The 17,947-nt window shown below is 39.3% G+C and overlaps 1 protein-coding gene across 1 annotated transcript in view; it reads left to right on the top strand.

Annotated features, from left to right (window-relative positions):
- The window catches only part of PARD3B (par-3 family cell polarity regulator beta), a 587,816-nt gene that overhangs the window by 237,908 nt on the left and 331,961 nt on the right, over positions 1-17,947 (top strand). Inside the window, exons 14-15 of the mRNA XM_087706906.1 lie at positions 3,831-3,918; positions 6,540-6,655. Coding sequence (XP_087563032.1) covers positions 3,831-3,918; positions 6,540-6,655 — 204 coding nt within the window. The remainder of the gene's footprint in view (positions 1-3,830; positions 3,919-6,539; positions 6,656-17,947) is intronic.

Below are 17,947 nucleotides of genomic sequence, written 5' to 3'. Positions count from 1 at the left end.
AATTAGGAGCCTGTCAGATCTCAGAAAATAAAATATTTCCCCAGGGCCAAGAAATCCACTACAGGCTTCCTATGTTCTACTATTTGAGTGTGCCCAGCCCTCCTCTCAACTCAGTGTGCATGCTGTCCAACTGAGTTATTAGAGATGGTCCTTGACTTATGACAGATAACCCCCCAAAAGGTATTTATGACCTGATTTCAAAGTGATAGTGGCCATCTCCCTTCCCATAGTCACGTGATCACATTTTGGCTACTGGCTCATCTTTACGACCATTTGCAATATCCTGCGGTCACATGACTGCAGTTTTCATCACTTTTTGCTGGTTTTTGTGTCTACTGTTTCTAGCAAAAATGCTGATTGGGTTTAATGAATCTGCTTAATTGTTGCGCTCTCTTAACGACTGCAGTGTTCACTTAAGAACCGTCACAAAAAAATGTTACAAAGTTCGTTGTGATCACATGGTGATCCCCTTAACAACCACAACAACTTACGACCATAATTTCAGGCTCAATTACGGTCATAGGTTAGAAACCTATCTGTACATAGTTGCTTGGGGGAAGAGTTCGTTCAGATCTGTTTTGCTTTTAAAAGTTTGTGTAGTTTTTATTCATGCATTTGTCTTGTTTTCTTCATATCTGCAAATCTTGGTTTATCCTGAGGATGCTGATTATTTTCACTTATTAGTGCCTGGTATGATTGGATTTGAATGCCATAAACATTGGAAGTTTGGATGTTTTAGTTCGTTATTACAATTTAATGTATGAGAATTGAAATATTATATTACAATATAATTATTATAATATAATATGAAATATTATAGCTTTGAAAAAATAAACAAAAGTGGACTTTTATTGTACTAATTAAAATTGCTCCCCACTGATTAATCAACTATCAAGGTTGATTAATCTATCGAATTAAGACAGTTACAGATTATACTCTGTATTTTATATGCACAACTTTTTGCAGCTACATCAGACTAAAGTTATGTTCCCGGATGCCATTGATTCAAATTTACTTATGTATGCAGGGAATCCTATTTGCCTTGAACAATCTATTTTATTTCCCCTACCATTCGTTCTAGTATTGTTTCCGCTGTTATTTTCACAAGAAAAAAAAAATTACGTTGCAGAACTTCACATTTTAAAATTATGGTGTCACAGCAAAATATCCTTTCATTTTTAACAAAAATGGTAATAAATGTTTCAAATTATAAACAAACAAACATTTCATGGTATTCATAGAAGAGGTGATAATAAATGCACGGCAAATTATTTCAAATTTTTGATCCATTAATGTTCAAACAAAACTCTCTATTTTATAAAGACCAGAGTAGTGAGAAATATCACTTCTGGGAATAATGTCTCTCTTTTCTAGCTGACTAGCTGGGTCAAAGGGCTGCCTCCTGATATCAGAGTTGGGAAAGATACTTAGATTTAGCCTGAACGTTTGTTTAAGCATCCTGAATGCAGTAGGCGGTCTTGAGAGACCCCCTACTGCCAATTATCTCCACGCGACCGATTAGATCCCATAGACTAGGCCTCCTCCGAGTTCCATCTGCCGGTCAATGCCGACTGGCAACTACGCGGAGGAGAGCCTTCTCGGTGGCAGCTCCGACCCTCTGGAACGATCTCCCCGTGGAGATTCGTACCCTCACCACCCTCCAGACTTTCTGCACAGCCCTTAAAATCTGGCTATCCCGTCAGGCCTGGGGCTAAAGACTGTAACCCACCCGAATGGTATGAATGTTGTGCTTTTAATTATGTATTGTTTTACGTGTTAAATGTTTGTCCCCCCCCCTTTGAGTTGTAAGCCGCCCTGAGTCCCCCCAGGGAAAAGGGCGGCATATAAATAAACTTTCATAACTCATAACTCATGTCTCAGCCAATTTTGTATCCTCACCTCTGGTGAAACATGCTTTTCTGTGGTTGAAAGCATCATAGTTGTGTCAAAGCTTGATGTACTGTGTTACCATTAGTCCCACAATGGGTTCACTCAGAGGTGGGTTCCTACCAGTTCGCACCTATTCGGTAGAACCGGTTCGTCAAATCTACCGAACCGGTTAGAAGAGGTTCCAACAGTGGACCCGGAAATGAGGCTGCACCTACAGAAGAGGTTCCAAAAAAATTTGAAACCCACCACACAAACACACACAGAGAGAGAGAGAGAGAAAGAGAGAGAGAGAGAGAGAGAGAGAGTGAGTGAGTGAGAGAGAGAGAAAAAGAAAGAAAGAAAGAGAAAGAAAGAAAGAAAGAAAAGAAGAAAAAAAGAAAGAAAAAGTGAGAGAGAGATGAAAGAAAAAAGGAAAAAGGGACAGAGAGACAAAAGGAAGGAAAGAGAGAGAGAGAGAGAGAGAAAGAAAACACATGGCCGGCAAGCCACTCCCACCAGGTCACATGGCTGGTAAGCCACTCCCACAAAGGAGGCCACACCCACATAGTAGGTTCGAAATTTTTTTGAAACCCACCACTGGGTTCACTCCTCTAGACTCCACTACACTTTTTTTAAAACTCTTGTTTTAAAATTAATTTGAACCCTTCCTGCCACAACTAGAATGGGGTCTGCATTTCCTTATCTTGGAAGTGTGTAGCCTAACTACTGCAGAACAATTTAATGTCCATGTGCTGCTCTGCAGAAAGGCAGATTTAAAAAAAACAACAACACCAAAACCCTATTGAACGCATAACTTCCAAAGCAGTCGGTAGGTCCTGTTATGTTCACATTTTGTAGGGATGTACCCAGTAATCCTATTGCAATCCTGTTAACACGCTTCCCAGATTGCACTCATGAATTCCTGCTTACCATTTTACTTGCAGAAAATTGGTCTGCTGGAACTTAGAAGGTAGCAAAATTTTGTGGAGCTGCATGTAAGGGTTGCCAGCACAACTGGTAAACTAAATTTCCCCCAGTTATCTAGTTATCTGCTTATTGTCTGGACATTTCAATGTCCATAGGCTGTTGTAAGTTGCTGGCTTTGCGCTGTTATAAAATATTCAGTTACTCATTCTTTCATAATTTGTTCCAGAAGGTCAGACTTCTTTATTTGGTCTCTTAAAGCTTCTGGATGAAGATAAGAGCTTGTGGATGGTATTAATATATTCAGATTTCTCTACTCCCCCCCCCCCAAACTACTTCCCCCTTAAAAGCATCTATTAGTTAATAAGATTCCCAGCTCTCAATGGGATAGAAGGTCAATATCGAATTCATTATACTTTTCTTCACTTAACTTGGAAATGTGTTTTTTTTCCTTACCTTGGGAGGAATATGCATGTCATGTATGTTTCAGACAGCAACAACATAAGAGAGTAATTTTGCACGTGGTTGATACGCTCAGATTCAGATTAAGAATATTAACAGAAATCAGTGAGCATGCTTTCATTATCAGTTGGTATATATTATTTATTTGTTTTCTAATACATAACAATTGGTGGATAACAAAATAGAACCTTAATCACAGTTTTAACTATATGGCAGCATAATTGAGCATCTACGCACCCATTGAGTGTTTTATTTAAGTCTTAGCTCAAGCCGAGATATGGGAAATCCAGTGAAATTACTAAAATCAACATAGGGCTTTCATTTTTCATCATAAGGCGAATTTCAATATGTTTATCTTTAATTATACATGAGCAAACAGGAATCAGGTCTGTTGAAAATCCTAAGGGGGAAATATTTTTTTTTTTTTGCTTGGTGTATTTTTAATTCTAGTTTGGAGATTTGTATAAATTTGATGCTACTTCAAGATAGATGCTGCATGGCAGTTCAGTTCTTTGGCCAGGAGACAAATATCTACTTTCTACCGTTGTTTACTCTTTTTTCCCTTTAAATTTCAGACTTTGAAAGCGTCACAGATGAAAATGAAGTCCCACCCCCTTTGCCTCCACATCCTAGTGAGAAGCTGTTCACAGATTATAATCATAGGTCAGAAGATGTTTACTATCTCATGCCTCGTGAGAGCAATGAATCTCTTTCATGTTATGTGGAAACTGGTTTTGCTTTACAGTTCATTTGCACCATAACATATCCTCTGATATTCAGCCTTCTTCTTCATCTTCCAAATCTGTTATGATTTGTTTTTCTTACTTACACTCACTGAACTTAAATGTATCATCATCCCCCATTGCAGAGGTGGTTCCTACCAGAGGTGGGTTCCTACCAGTTCGCACCTATTCGGTAGAACCGGTTCGTCAAATCTACCGAACCGGTTAGAAGAGGTTCCACTAGTGGACCCGGAAAGCAGGCCACACCTACAGAAGAGGTTCCAAAAAAATTTGAAACCCACCACTGGCAAGGATCTTGTAACTTGACAGCTTTAAGACTTGCATGGTTCAATGCCAGAGTTTCTGAATAGCTACTTGGACCGACCTAAGTACTAATTCATAATTTCATATCCGGTCACATGGGCAGCAAGCCACTCCCATCTGGTCAGAGAGTAGGTTCCAACAATTTTTGAAACCCACCACTGGTTCCTACCAATTCGCACCTATTCGGTAGAACCGGCTTGTCAAATCTACCGAACTGGTTAGAAGAGGTTCCACCAGTGGACCCAGAAAGCAGGCCACACCTACAGAAGAGGTTCCAAATTTTTTTGAAACCCACTACTGCCACACACACACACACACACACACACACACACACACACACACACAGAGAGAGAGAGACAGACAGACAGACAGACAGACAGACAGACAGACACAGAGAGAGGGAGGAAGAGAAAGAAAGGAAGAAATAAATAAATAAAAAAGAGAAAAGAAAGAAAAAGAGTGAGAGATGAAAGAAAAAAGAAAAAAAGGGACAGAGAGACAAAAGGAAGGAGAGAGAGAGAGAGAGAGAGAGAGAGAGAGAGAGAGAGAGAAAACACATGGTCGGCAAGCCACTCCCACCAGGTCACATGGCTGGCAAACCACTCCCACAAAGGAGGCCACACCCACAGAGTAGGTTCCAAAAATTTTTGAAACCCACCACTGCCCCATTGGGTAGGAAGAAAGTGAGGCCAGTCAAAACTGAATTGTTAAATCTTCAAAGTTTAAACCCAACAAATGTATCTATTGAATTGCTAGAGCTTACTGTAATAATGGTTTTACTTCTAGTAATTGTTTCTTCTTATAAACATTTTCGTTTGGGGGCATTTTGCATTTTTATATTTCATTGAGTACTGGAATGGGTGAAGGGGTTTTCATGTTCATATGGGATTTGAAATTTCATTTAAATGGAACGGTCCCTTTTTATAGCAATTTCCCCTTTCCCATCTTATTTTCCACTCTGATAGGAGAGTCTTTATCGACATTCTGAATAGAATTGGAAACTGGTTAAAAAAATTGGCTATGTTGCAAACCTGATTGAATCAAACCACAGATAAGATGGAAGGACTGGGAAGCCTATATACATGCACAATCCTCTCCAGAGTCTTCCCTATCATGTGTTCTGCCTTTCTGATTAGAAAGATATTTCAAAATGTCCAGTTTTTATACAGTTTTCCTCTTTCCTCAGAAGAGACTTACAGTGTTTCTTTAAGACAGACTGTGTGTCCATGTAATTCATATAATTCACAAATTTCAGTGAAATTTTGGTTTGGAAATATGTAATTTTCAGAATACTGTATTATTTTTAAACTTAATTTTAGACTTAGGTGTAAGATAATCATGGATCAACAGGCTGGAATGTAATAGTCCCAGTGATGGAAATTAGCAGAATCAAGAGTTCAGACATCCTTCCAGCCTGGCCTGAACAAAACAAAACAAATTATTGATTACTGTTAATTTTAATTTTAATTCTTTTAAAAGAAAATGTCATTGTCAATTTTAATTGGGTTTGGAATATTCTATTTAATTTTTTTAAAACTTTTGTATTATGTGTTTCTTTTAATGTTGTACACCACCCTGAGTCCTTGGGAGAAGGGCGGCATATAAATCTAATAAACCTAAACCTAAACCTTCCCCATCACAGTTTTTCATTAGCCCTCCAAATCTGTGGAGACAGTTTTGAAGTATCTATTTTTAGGCAAAGTTTGGAAGCAGAGTTAAAGACAGGGATTTGGGGAAAAGGCTCGTGTTTACATGACATTGGACTGTGCCTTTGATCTTTAAAATTGAAAGGAGAAATAATTAAGTTTGGTCTTGATTTCCCGGCAAAGCGTTTTGCTTCTTAACAGCATATTCACATTTTTAATCATAAGCCTAGGCATATTATAGGGAATCTAACAGATTTATCTAATTGGAAACAAATTAAGAACCTGGTGATAAATGTATTAGATGATAGCACACTTTTAATACTTAAATTAATGCACTTTGTTAAACTTTAATAGGCCTTATTAGTACTGAAATAATGATAAAGTGGGCAGAAAAGGTAAAAACCAATACCTTTGGGCTGGATGATAGTTACCCAAAGTAAATTTAGATTTAATGTAGGCAATAACTCATGCAAAAAAAACCTTAAATGGCTTATAATAGCTAAGGAGAGAAAATGCATTATGTTGTATAGAGTTTAATTACTACATCTAATCCTCACCCCACATACTTGGTATGATTTCTTTCTTTCAACAGCATAGCAGCAGATTCAGAGACTTTTTTCCCAGATCAGCCCCTCAACTTCAGATCTTTGACCTTGTCCAAACAGACGGAATTAATTAACCTGAAAACCTCCAAGAGCATGGACCTTGGTAAGAAGTGGTGAGAAGATCACTATATATTCCCTTGTTCTATTTCTTAACTACACCTAATTCGGAAGAAAAATAATTATGAAAGGCCAAATTTGGCAGGAAATTAGGAAGAAAAATAACTTTCATGGCAGAACTTGTTGTTTAGAAACTGTAATGGTAGAGATTGAATTATTAAACCAAATCATAATATAATTTTATTGATTTATACTTTGGCGCAATGTTTGAACCCAATATTTGGTTTACGTAATTTTTGATCAAGGCATTTTACTCTTAAGGCTTGATAAAAGCAACTTACCTTATATGTGTCTATATATAAATACTGAAAACCAAAATTAGTCATATATTTTATTCATTGCGATGCCTTAGAATATTTTGCTTCTCTGTTTAAAACATTGTCTAGGAAATGGGGAGAAAACAAATATGATGATGACATATACTGTAGACTTTAATACAATAATAATTAGCACCATCAAATAATATCTGCCTTTCCCAGGTTCTTGGAAAGAACTTAATAGGTGGATAAAAATGCCAATTCCAGTCTAAACATCTGGCTGACTGCATGACCAACCATAATTTAATAATAATAACATGCATACAAGGAAATTGTGATAAGATTCTAATGCAGGAAAGTTGCCAGGTTTCTCTGTCACTATTCATTTAAGTTATTAGAGATTTTTTTTTTCTTGTCATTTAGGGTTACAATTAAAATAGGAAGCCATTTCCCATCAACAGAAAAAGCATCTGCCACATAAAAGCCCAGACTTAACAGTTGCCAATAAGAAAGATTAAAAAAAGTCTGGATAGTGGACATTGCAGTATCTGGAGACAGCAGAATAGAAAAGAAGGACCTGGAGGTGGGGTATAAAGGCCTGGAAATAGAATTAGAACAACTGTGGCAAAAGAAAGCAAAGATAGTACCAGTAATAATAGGTCCCTTGGGTGCAATCCTAAAACCTTTAAATGGCTACTTGAACACCATAGACATAGACAACAACACCATTACTCAATTGCAAAAGGTAGTTTTACTTGGAACACCTTCGATTCTGCAACAACATCTTTAAGAGCATCAAACAACATTTGCCTATCCCCAGGTCCTTGGGAAGGACTTCATAGATGAATAAAAATGCCAACTTCATCCTAAACAGCTGGCTGACTGTGCAAGCAACAATAAGAATCCATTAACCCATTTACTATAGTGAGAATACAGAAAAAAGAACCATGTATCAGATAATTTGTTGCCCAGGTCAACAAGGGCTATGTCAAATGTTAGAGTCTGAGCATTTGGCAGCAATGAGATTCAGGAGCTTGGCTGGGCAACCAGCGCCTAACCCTCTAGGATTACTAGAAGAAGCACAATCACAGATAAGACAAAGGTATGTTGCAGTGGTGGGTTTCAAAAATTGTTCGAACCTACTCTGTGGGTGTGGCCTCCTTTGTGGGAGTGGCTTGCCACCCATGTGACCGGATGGGAGTGGCTTGCCGCCCATGTGACCAGATATGAAGATGCCAACGACACTTGTCAGAACCACCTTAAATTACCTCACACACAGCACTGGCATGCATAAGAATAGGATGTAAACTTGTTTTTTTTAAAAGGCATCTTTGGTTTGCGTTAAAACAACTTCAACACACGCAATGTTCTGATTGCACCACAAACGCAGTAGTCATCCTTACCTTTCACAGAGGCCCTGAGTTTTATAAATAGGAGCATGATAGTGTAGAATAATCATATCCAAGGACCAGTGGTGGGTTTCAAAAATTTTTGGACCCTCTTCTGTAGGTGTGGCCTGCTTTCCTGGTCCCCTGGTGGAACCTCTTCTAACCGGTTCGGTAGATTTGACGAACCGGTTCTACCGAATAGGTGCGAACTGGTAGGAACCCACCTCTGGTATGTTGTGCGTGAAAATCATGCCATTATGGCTTGCTATTACAAATTATAATACAAGTGAGACTATTCAAGTAAATGTTGGAATTGTGGAACAGCATTTGTCCAAATTCAGATATCACTGAACAACTATTAGCATATTAAAGGTGATTTAGGCAAGGAAAATATTACATGGTGAATTTCTAGAAGAGATAGAGGGTAAAATGGATAAAAATACAACCTAACAATAGTTTATAACTGTAATGTTAAAAATAGAAACTAAAGGCTTGATTTTGTCTGTCAAGAGCAACCCTTTTAAACTAATTCAATTAGGTCAAAATTGAAAAGGATCAAATGTTTCAAACTGCTGATTGTGCAAAGCAGTGGAAAAAACACCAGATAATATACTCAGCTTTTGCAAGAAGGTCACACAAAAGGTTTATAAACAATAACATAACACAGTCGCCAACATGATTCAGTGGAACAATCCATAAAAAGTATTTGCCAATAATGAAAAATTGGTGGGAACATATAGTTGAAAAGGTGGCTGAAAATGAGCAAATTAAAATATTGTGGGCTTTCCAAATACACTTAATGAAGTCTTGTCTCATAATATATCTTATGGGGTTGAACTTTTTTTTAAAAAAAGTGGATAATTGGTGTGGCAAAACCAGGGGATAATAAAATAGTAATTGGAGAACATCACAAAATCGAAATTAAAACATTAAGGCATAAAATGGCCTTGGTGATCCCACTGGCTATTTTTTTAGAACCTCTTCTGTAGGTGTGGCCTGCTTTGTGGGAGTGGCTTGCTGGCCATGTGACTGGGTGGGAGTGGTTTGCCAGCCATGTGACTGAGTGGGAGTGGCTTGGCAGTCATGTGACTGGGTGGATGTGGCCAACTTGTAAAATGTGGTGAAACTCAATTAACAACGCTCTTGCTTAGCAACCAAAATGTTGGCTCAAAAACTCTGGCATTTGAAGCACACAAGTCTTAAAGCTGTCAAGTTACAAGACCCTTGCACCCCTAACCCTTTAGAAAAGAAAACTCCAGGGGTGTTCAAACTTGACAGCTTTAAGACTTGTGGACTTCAACTCCCAGAATTCCTCCTGCAGTCATGTTGGCTCAGGAACCCTGGCATTGAAGTGTACAAGTCTTAAAGCTGTCAAGTTACAAGACCCTTGCACCCCTAACCCTTTAGGAAAAAAAACCCAGGGGTGTTCAAACTTGAGAGCTTTAAGACTTGTGGACTTCAACTCCCAGAATTCCTCCTCCAGCCATGTTGGCTCAGGAACTCTGGCATTGAAGCAGGCAAGTCTTAAAGCTGTCAAGTTACAAGACCCTTGCACCCCTAACCCTTTAGAAAAAAACCCCAGGGGTGTTCAAACTTGACAGCTTTAAGACTTGTGGACTTCAACTCCCAGAATTCCTCCTCTCGCTCTTCATCTTGATGATGTGCGGACAGAGGGGGAGGGGAGCTGGAACCGGTTCCAAACGGCACTGTAGATTTGTGGAACCTCTTCTATAGAAGAGGTTAGAACTGGCAGGAACCCACCCCTGGTCCCATGTGAAAAAAACATCTTGGACAGTACTTAGAAAATCTATGCACTGACAAAATTTCTGTTACTCAATTGCAAAAAGCCACAATGCTTGGATCTACGCATACAGTAGTCTGATACATAAGCATAGGTGCTTGTGAAGGACTTGATGGCTATGAAGGCCAATGCCACCTAAAGAACTGGCAGTTGTGATTTCATATTGTTGTGGGTATAATAAGAGTAACAACAACATCTGCTCAGCTCACTTTTAAAGGCACATTATTGGTGTCAATATTGTGCCTTGCTATCAGTCAGAGCGGTGCAGAATGTATTGAACTGTGGTAGAAAATAATTTCCACACTCTTGGCACAGCATATAACAATTTCATCTGAAATGGCTTTCTCTGAAGAAAGGTGACAGGTCTTTTGTGCACAGTTGCTGCACAGGTGGGTATTTCAACTTGGCCTTGTATTTTGTAGCCCGTCAGCATCTGTCTTGCGATTGAGCATGTTATATTTATTGCTAACCTCAGAGCTTGGTGGCTTCGGTGTCAATTGGAAATCGTCCTAATGCAGATAATATGTTAATGTGAAGATGAAACAGAGGTGAAAATGCAGCTCTTGGGTTTGAGTTTACAGAATGTTTAGACACTTTCTGTACGGGGCAGACATGTTACAGAAATGATATGGATAACAAGGTTTTCCAAGAGATCTAAAGTTGTTCAAATTGCAGGATAGAAATAATGTTTGATTCATATTCTGATGAAAGTGGATGACTGTTTACTGTATAATTGTTACACGAATGCATTCCTGTATAGTAGTTTATGGTCTGTTGGTTCCAGTGGTGGGTTTCAAAAATTGTTTGAACCTACTCTGTGGGTGTGGCCTCCTTTGTGGGAGTGGCTTGCTGCCCATGTGACCGGATGGGAGTGGCTTGCCACCCATGTGATCGGATATAAAAATGCCGACAACACTTGTCAGAACCACCTTAAATTACCTCACACACAGCACTGGCATGCATAAGAATAGGATGTAAAGTTCTTTTTTAAAAGGCATCTTTGGTTTGCGTTAAAACAATTTCAACACACGCAATGTTCTGATTGCACCACAAACGCAGTAGTCATCTTTACCTTTCACAGAGGCACTGAGTTTTATAAATATGAGCATGATAGTGTAGAATAATCATATCCAAGGACCAGTGGTGGGTTTCAAAAAACTTTGGAACCTCTTCTGTAGGTGTGGCCTGCTTTCCGGGTCCACTGGTGGAACCTCTTCTAACTGGTTCGGTAGATTTGACGAACTGGTTCTACCAAATAGGTGCGAACTGGTAGGAACCCACCTCTGCTGGGGGTGGAGGGGATGCAGAGCCTCCCCAAGATCCGATTTTGCTGGCAGAGGCTAGCAAAACAAACTAAAAACGAAAGAAAAGGAGAAATGTTTCCCCTTTTGCATTTAGCATGCGAGAAGGGGCAGGAAAGGAGAAAGGGAAAGAGGAAAAACCAAAAAGGAGGGGAAGATGGGAGGAGCAAGGAAGGAAAAATAAGGAAAGAGGGGAAGGAAGAAGAAATGAGAATGAAGAGGAAAGGAGAAGGAAGGAAGGAAGGAAGGAAGGAAGGAAGGAAGGAAGGAAGGAAGGAAGGAAGGAAGGAAGGAAGGAAGGAAGGAAGGAAGGAAGGAAGGAAGGAAATTGTAATGGGAGTAAAGGAGGGTCTCAGGAAATTCCTGCCTTAGCACTTGGCCACCCGACATGAGTGATGTTGAGTTGGCCATGGCTGCCTGTAGTCCTCAGTAGAATTGAGTTTGACACCCCTGATTTAAACCATACCAAAGGCAATTCAGTTGCTTATTATGTGGAAGAAACGTTGTTTTTAAATGTAGCACTTCTGCCAAACTGTTTTTTTTTCTTTATTAGATCCTCGTTTCCATTTGCTGAGGTTTTTTGCTGCAATTAACAAGCTTGCAATTAAAACTTCATGTATCTAATTAAATTCTGTTTTAAATTAATTTTATTTAACTAAAGAGTGGGGCTTATGGAGATGGTAGGTGGATTTTTGTACTACCGAATATTATAAGAAAACACCTGTTTTCGTTCTAATTTTGTTCTATTAGCAAATATAGGGGGAAAAACCTGAATTTAATAGTTCATCCTCAAGGGAAACACAGTTTCAGTGCAGATTTATCCCAACTGAATGGCTTTTATCCACTCACATCATGGTGAGTTCGTCTCTTCGTTCTTGATGAAACTACTTTTGATGTAGGAATTAGGGGACCATAACCTTCAAATGTTGTACTGCCCAGAAGTAGAGCCGAGGTGGCGCAGTGGTTAGGGTGCAGTACTTCAGGCCACTTCAGCTGACTGTGATATGCAGTTCAGCGGTTCTAATCTCACCGGCTCAAGGTTGACTCAGCCTTCCATCCTTCCGAGGTGGGTCAGCCTTCAATCTCACCGGCTCAAGGTTGACTCAGCCTTCCATCCTTCCATCCCCCAGACTGTGGGGGCAATTTGCTGACTCAATTTGCTAAAAAAATCTGTAAACCGCTTAGAGTGGGCTGAAAGCCCTGTGAAGCGGTATATAACTCTAAAAAATAGATAAATAGATAAATAAATAAATAAATAAATAAGTATTGACACATGAATTTGCTTCATATATGCAACTGTGCAATAAAATACTTGCCAAGGGATAATGCTTTCCTCATTCCTGAGCATTTGCCAAACCTATGGCTTAGTTCAATGATGGTGAGCCTTCTCGGCACCGAGTGCTCAAACCAGAATGTCCGTGCATGTATGTGTCTGTGCACACGCGAGAGTGCCAGAAACCCAAAAACCAGCTGGCCTATATAGGGGCCAGTTTTTTGGCTGTTTTTTGGACCATTTTCAGGCCGTTTTCTGGTGCTCTGGCATCTGTGAAGATCAGCTGTCCAGTGTGCCGGAAACTAGAACAGCAACTGGCAACAGCACCAGTAATGGGATTCAGCCAGTCCACACCTATTCGGGAGAACCGGTTGGTAACTTTCTAAGCAGTTCAGAGAACCGGTTGTTGGAAGAAATCTCTTGTTTTTTTCCCACTTTACAGGGCTAATCCTGTAAGGAAGGCAGGAAGGAAACATTCTGGTGTTGTTTCTAGCCTAATCTTTATTGCCCTGCTTACAGAAACTGCCTCTCTGGTTAACCCTTATTACATTGTAACAGCTAAGGCGAAGCGCCCATCAATGTAAATGATGTTGAGCTGGCCATGCCCACCCAGTCACATGACCACTGAGCCACGCCTACCCAGCTGGTCATTAGGGCAGAGAACTGATTGTTAAATTATTTGAATCCCTCCACTGAACAGTGCGTGTGCCCACAGACGGGTTTGCCATCACGGGCTTAATTGATAAATCTGTTACCAGTCTATGTCACTGCAGATGCAAATTTGAAATGATTTTTTTCATTATTAAACACAGCAAAATAAAATATGCATGATATAGGTCTGCTTAGTTCTTCTCCTCAATCTCCTCTTTCCAGTTTGGAAGAAAATTCAGTCACCTGTCTCTTATTTTTAACATGTAGTTTGAGATTATTACTCATCTGAGTCATAATTAGGCATTCAATCTTGCCTGATTTGTAGGGCTAGGTTTCCAAGAACTCTTGGTACGGAAATTCTGGTGCTTGTGTGGACACATCAAGTGTAGCTAAAAGATGGATCAGTGATTCTTGGAGGTAGTGAAAGCCAGCCTGCATCCTCAGTAAATCAAATATTTGTTCCTTCTACTCTAAATTCCTTTGAGCCCAAAATAAAAAAAGGCATTTAAGCACTATATTTCCTGTCAAGAAATACCAACCGGATGATAAACTTGGGTGTAAAAGAAAAGCCGTTCAGGTGTTTCATTTATATACTTATTTGATATATTTGGGCTCACTTTTCTTATAATTCATTTAAAGCAAAAGCATAACTGAAAACAGAATTTCAATCTAACCTACATTTTAAAAGCATAATTGAAATTAAATTAAATGAATCTATTTGAAATATCCTCAGTCAGAAGGGTGCAAACCAGTTAGACTAGGGGTGTCAAATTTGATCCTGCCATGGGCCAGGTTGAGATTTTGTTTGCCCATGGGGGCCAGGGTGGGCATGGCCTGGTCATCATGGCCAGAGATGGGTTCCTACCAGTTCGCATCTATTCAGTAGAACCAGTTCGTCAAATCTACCGAACCGGTTAGAAGAGGTTCCACCAGTGGACCCAGAAAGCAGGCCACACCTACAGAAGAGATTCCAAAATTTTTTGAAACCCACCACTGGTCCTTGGATATGATTATTCTACACTATCATGCTCCTATTTATAAAACTCAGTGCCTCTGTGAAAGGTAAGGATGACTACTGCGTTTGTGGTGCAATCAGAACATTGCGTGTGTTGAAGTTGTTTTAAGGCAAACCAAAGATGCCTTTTAAAAAACAAGTGTACATCATATTCTTATGCATGCCAGTGCTGTGTGTGAGGTAATTTAAGGTGGTTCTGACAAGTGTCGTCAGCATCTTCATATCCCGTCACATGGGCGGCAAGCCACTCCCATCCGGTCACATGGGCAGCAAGCCACTCCCACAAAGGAGGCCACACCCACAGAGTAGGTTCCAACAATTTTTGAAACCCACCACTGATCTTGGCTAACTAAGTAGGTGTGGCCAGGTCTAGAGCAGCAGAGGGCGGTCCCTCGCCATCTCCAGGATGGCCCATGGGCCAACTCTACGGCCTATTGCGGGCCAGATCCAGCCCGCAGGCCCCACATGCTTTCCACCCCTGAGTTAGACCCACAACTAAATAGAGCCAGCAACTGCTAGAGGAAAACTAAACCTTTAGCTTATAAGTCTCAGGTGGGAAGAAATTCCAGAAAATGTGAACAGTTGTTGAAGTGGGAGCTAGTTAACTTCTGAAGTTAACTTTTTTTTTATGGTTATTGACTGGCTTCACAGAAGAGATGGGAACTGGAAGGGTATTTACAGATCTGGCAGATTCATATGGGAGCAGATGGTCTTTTCAGCATTTTGTCCTAAGATGCCTAGGGTTTTAAAATGAAAAATAAAGCAGCATCCAGAAGCACATAGCTAACCAGTGCAAACTATTGAATTACATGCTCAAATCTTTTAGAGCTAGTCAAAACCCTAGCTGCCATATTCCACACCAACTACCTTTTATTCGGGGCTAACTAAGTGACTTAGTCAATCTGGCAAGCCCGCATGCTTCAGGAATGGTGATATTTGTTGAAGGTAGATAAATGCTTTCCAACTCCATGTGACATCAAGGAGTAAAACTGAGCTGAGGAACAACCTGAAGGACATCCAGAGTCCTTCAGAGGGAGTGGGACTCAATCCAGAGTCAAATAAATAACCAGATCTGCTTACTTTCTGTCCTTTGCTAAGTTTTTAAAAAAATGTTTACAGTATACTGTATTATGTTTTTTTTTCCTTTTCAAAAGGGACATGCGGAATGGCTCTATAATATGCAACATTATCCCCTTTACAGTTTTCCCCTGATTTCATCAATGTCCATGCAGGTGGGCCACTGCGTTTTCATCACCAAAGTTAAAATATCTGGCCCAAATAGGATCAGCACCTGGTACTAGTAGAACATTCAAATCAAATCAATCAAATTGTTATGGTCAAATACCATAGAAAGTTGTCATTGCCGCTGAGAAGTATTTCCCAAACCTTGATGAGAAAAATCTCAATATTTTTTTACTCTTTTTTTTTCAGATTTAAACCTGTTTAAATACCTGTTTAAATATGTCCTCTGATTAATTTACTAGCTGTGCATAGTTGGAAAAGGAGAATGGCTTGATAACTAAATTAGCCAGTCTGATGAAAATCATTAACTAGAGGGGAATGAGCTGAAACTGTAGGAAAAAATATGGCGTTGGTTAATTATGCATTCTTGGCAACTGCAGCTTCTTGGGAGAAATAATTATGTAAATAATAGATGATCCCTATTTGGGAGATGTCATTATAGCTGAAGTTCAGACGCCACTGACCGGAGAGTGACTGTGGTAAGGATGTAAGAGAAGCAGGTGGCCAAAGCTTTCCTTTCTGACTGGGAGATGAGAAAGCTTGATTTTATTAGCAAGCCCTAAATTACTGGGTTATGCTAATTTTTTTTTTCCCTCTCCCCCATAGAGGTGTTGGTGATCGTGGTGGTTCAGTTATCTTTATGCATGCAGTCTCTTAGGGCACCTAAATTCAATACAATCCGACCCTCGGTGAACAATTCCAAGGGTTGAACTTTTAGCCTTTGCTTTACAGATCTGAAAATTACAATCCATCCAATTTAGAACAGTGGCAGTACAGATGGTTGGATCCTACTTTTGCAAATAAACAAGACAGATGATATATAGCTGAGTGTTACTGGAGTTCAGAAAGGAAATGAGGGGAAATAGCTAATTACCGTACAATTTATTGTAAGGATGATGCCACTTCCTATTCATGCACAATAGAACAGTTGTATGGGCAATAATTGCCATATTATGCACTAAAATGCATTAACCAATCACGTGAGCATCACTATTTTTCTCCAGCTGCCTGAAAAATGATTTTTTCCCAAGCAGTAACGAGAGACAAAAAAAAAAAAAAAACCCTAACATTTTATTATTTTATTATTTATATTAATGTCACTTACCCTCTTCCATAAACATATGTACACCAAGCCTACTTGGGCATTGTAAAAGTCCTTCTACCTACAGAAAGGAAACAAGATTCAGAAGAATGAAAGCCCTATTAGTTTTAGCTCGCAGCTAAACAGAGAATTGACTATTATCAACATGCAATGGTTTTGCTGTGCATCAATTTGTATAAAATACCTTGTAATGTTAAAGTAGGAAAATAGTGCTACATTTCTGTTGTGACTCAGCAGCAGTCTTCTGTGAGTCTTTTCAGAATGCAAGATTAATTATGCAGCTGGGGCTCGTTAGGGGCATATTCTGGGGATAAAAGGACGGATGGTGCCACATCCTAGTTGCAGGAGTCAACGTTCCTTGGTTCGTTCAACATTGATTGATCATCAGTTGTGGTTTATGTAAGATACACTTGGAAAAGTGCTTTGATTTCTGTAACCCTGATTCAAGGATACACTTGGAGAAGTGCATTGCGTTGTAAGAGTTTTTGTTTGGTATTCTGTTATCTGGTCAGAGACTGTATTTATGTTATTTTGGGGCTCGAAGCCAGTCTGAGCCGAGAACTGATAAAGAAAGTTCCTTTTAAGTTTGTCTGCCTGCCGTTTGTTAACGAGCAGAGAAGGGGGGACAGAACACATTTCTATCTTATGTGTTGGCATGGATGGGTGTATTTTGTATCAAAGTTTGATTCTTTCACTCAATGGAAAATTATTCATTAGTTACATAATTCATGTTTTAACCAATTTTGCCCTTTCTTTTCACTTTTGCTGTGAAGATTATTCTGCTCAGTTGAGAAGTTAGATGTGTGCTGTATAAAAATAAAATGCCACATTCCTTAATAACGTGATAAAACCGATCTTGATTAACATGCCCCATAGATTTTAGCCAAAGATAATTATACTTCCTTTTGACTTCTATTATTAAAAAGTCAATATCTATGACTTATTTGTTAAAAAAAAAAAGTTGAATGTGAAATCTAAAAATTTTTAAGGATTTGAAAGTGTGTCCAATATTCCTTCTTAATCGTGTTTTTATTTGTGTACTTAATTCAATTTGATGCTGGTCAACTCCAAAGCAACTTTGGGAAGCTCATCAAATGTTATCCCAAACATTTTCTGTTGCAAAGCAAAGTGATTAAGAAATATCACTGGCTGTTAATTGTCCGGGACATAGTTCTTTGTTATCAGGTGCTTACCGAATTGTCCAGATATCGGGGCTCTGTTAGTGGAAGGGGTATATCAGTCTAGAAA

Source organism: Thamnophis sirtalis, unplaced genomic scaffold (assembly GCF_051295495.1).
Source record: "Thamnophis sirtalis isolate CommonGarterSnake01/CBP01778 unplaced genomic scaffold, rThaSir2_p1.2 scaffold_1, whole genome shotgun sequence".
Classification (NCBI taxonomy): Eukaryota; Metazoa; Chordata; class Lepidosauria; order Squamata; family Natricidae; genus Thamnophis; species Thamnophis sirtalis.
This window is presented reverse-complemented; position numbering and strand designations above follow the sequence as displayed.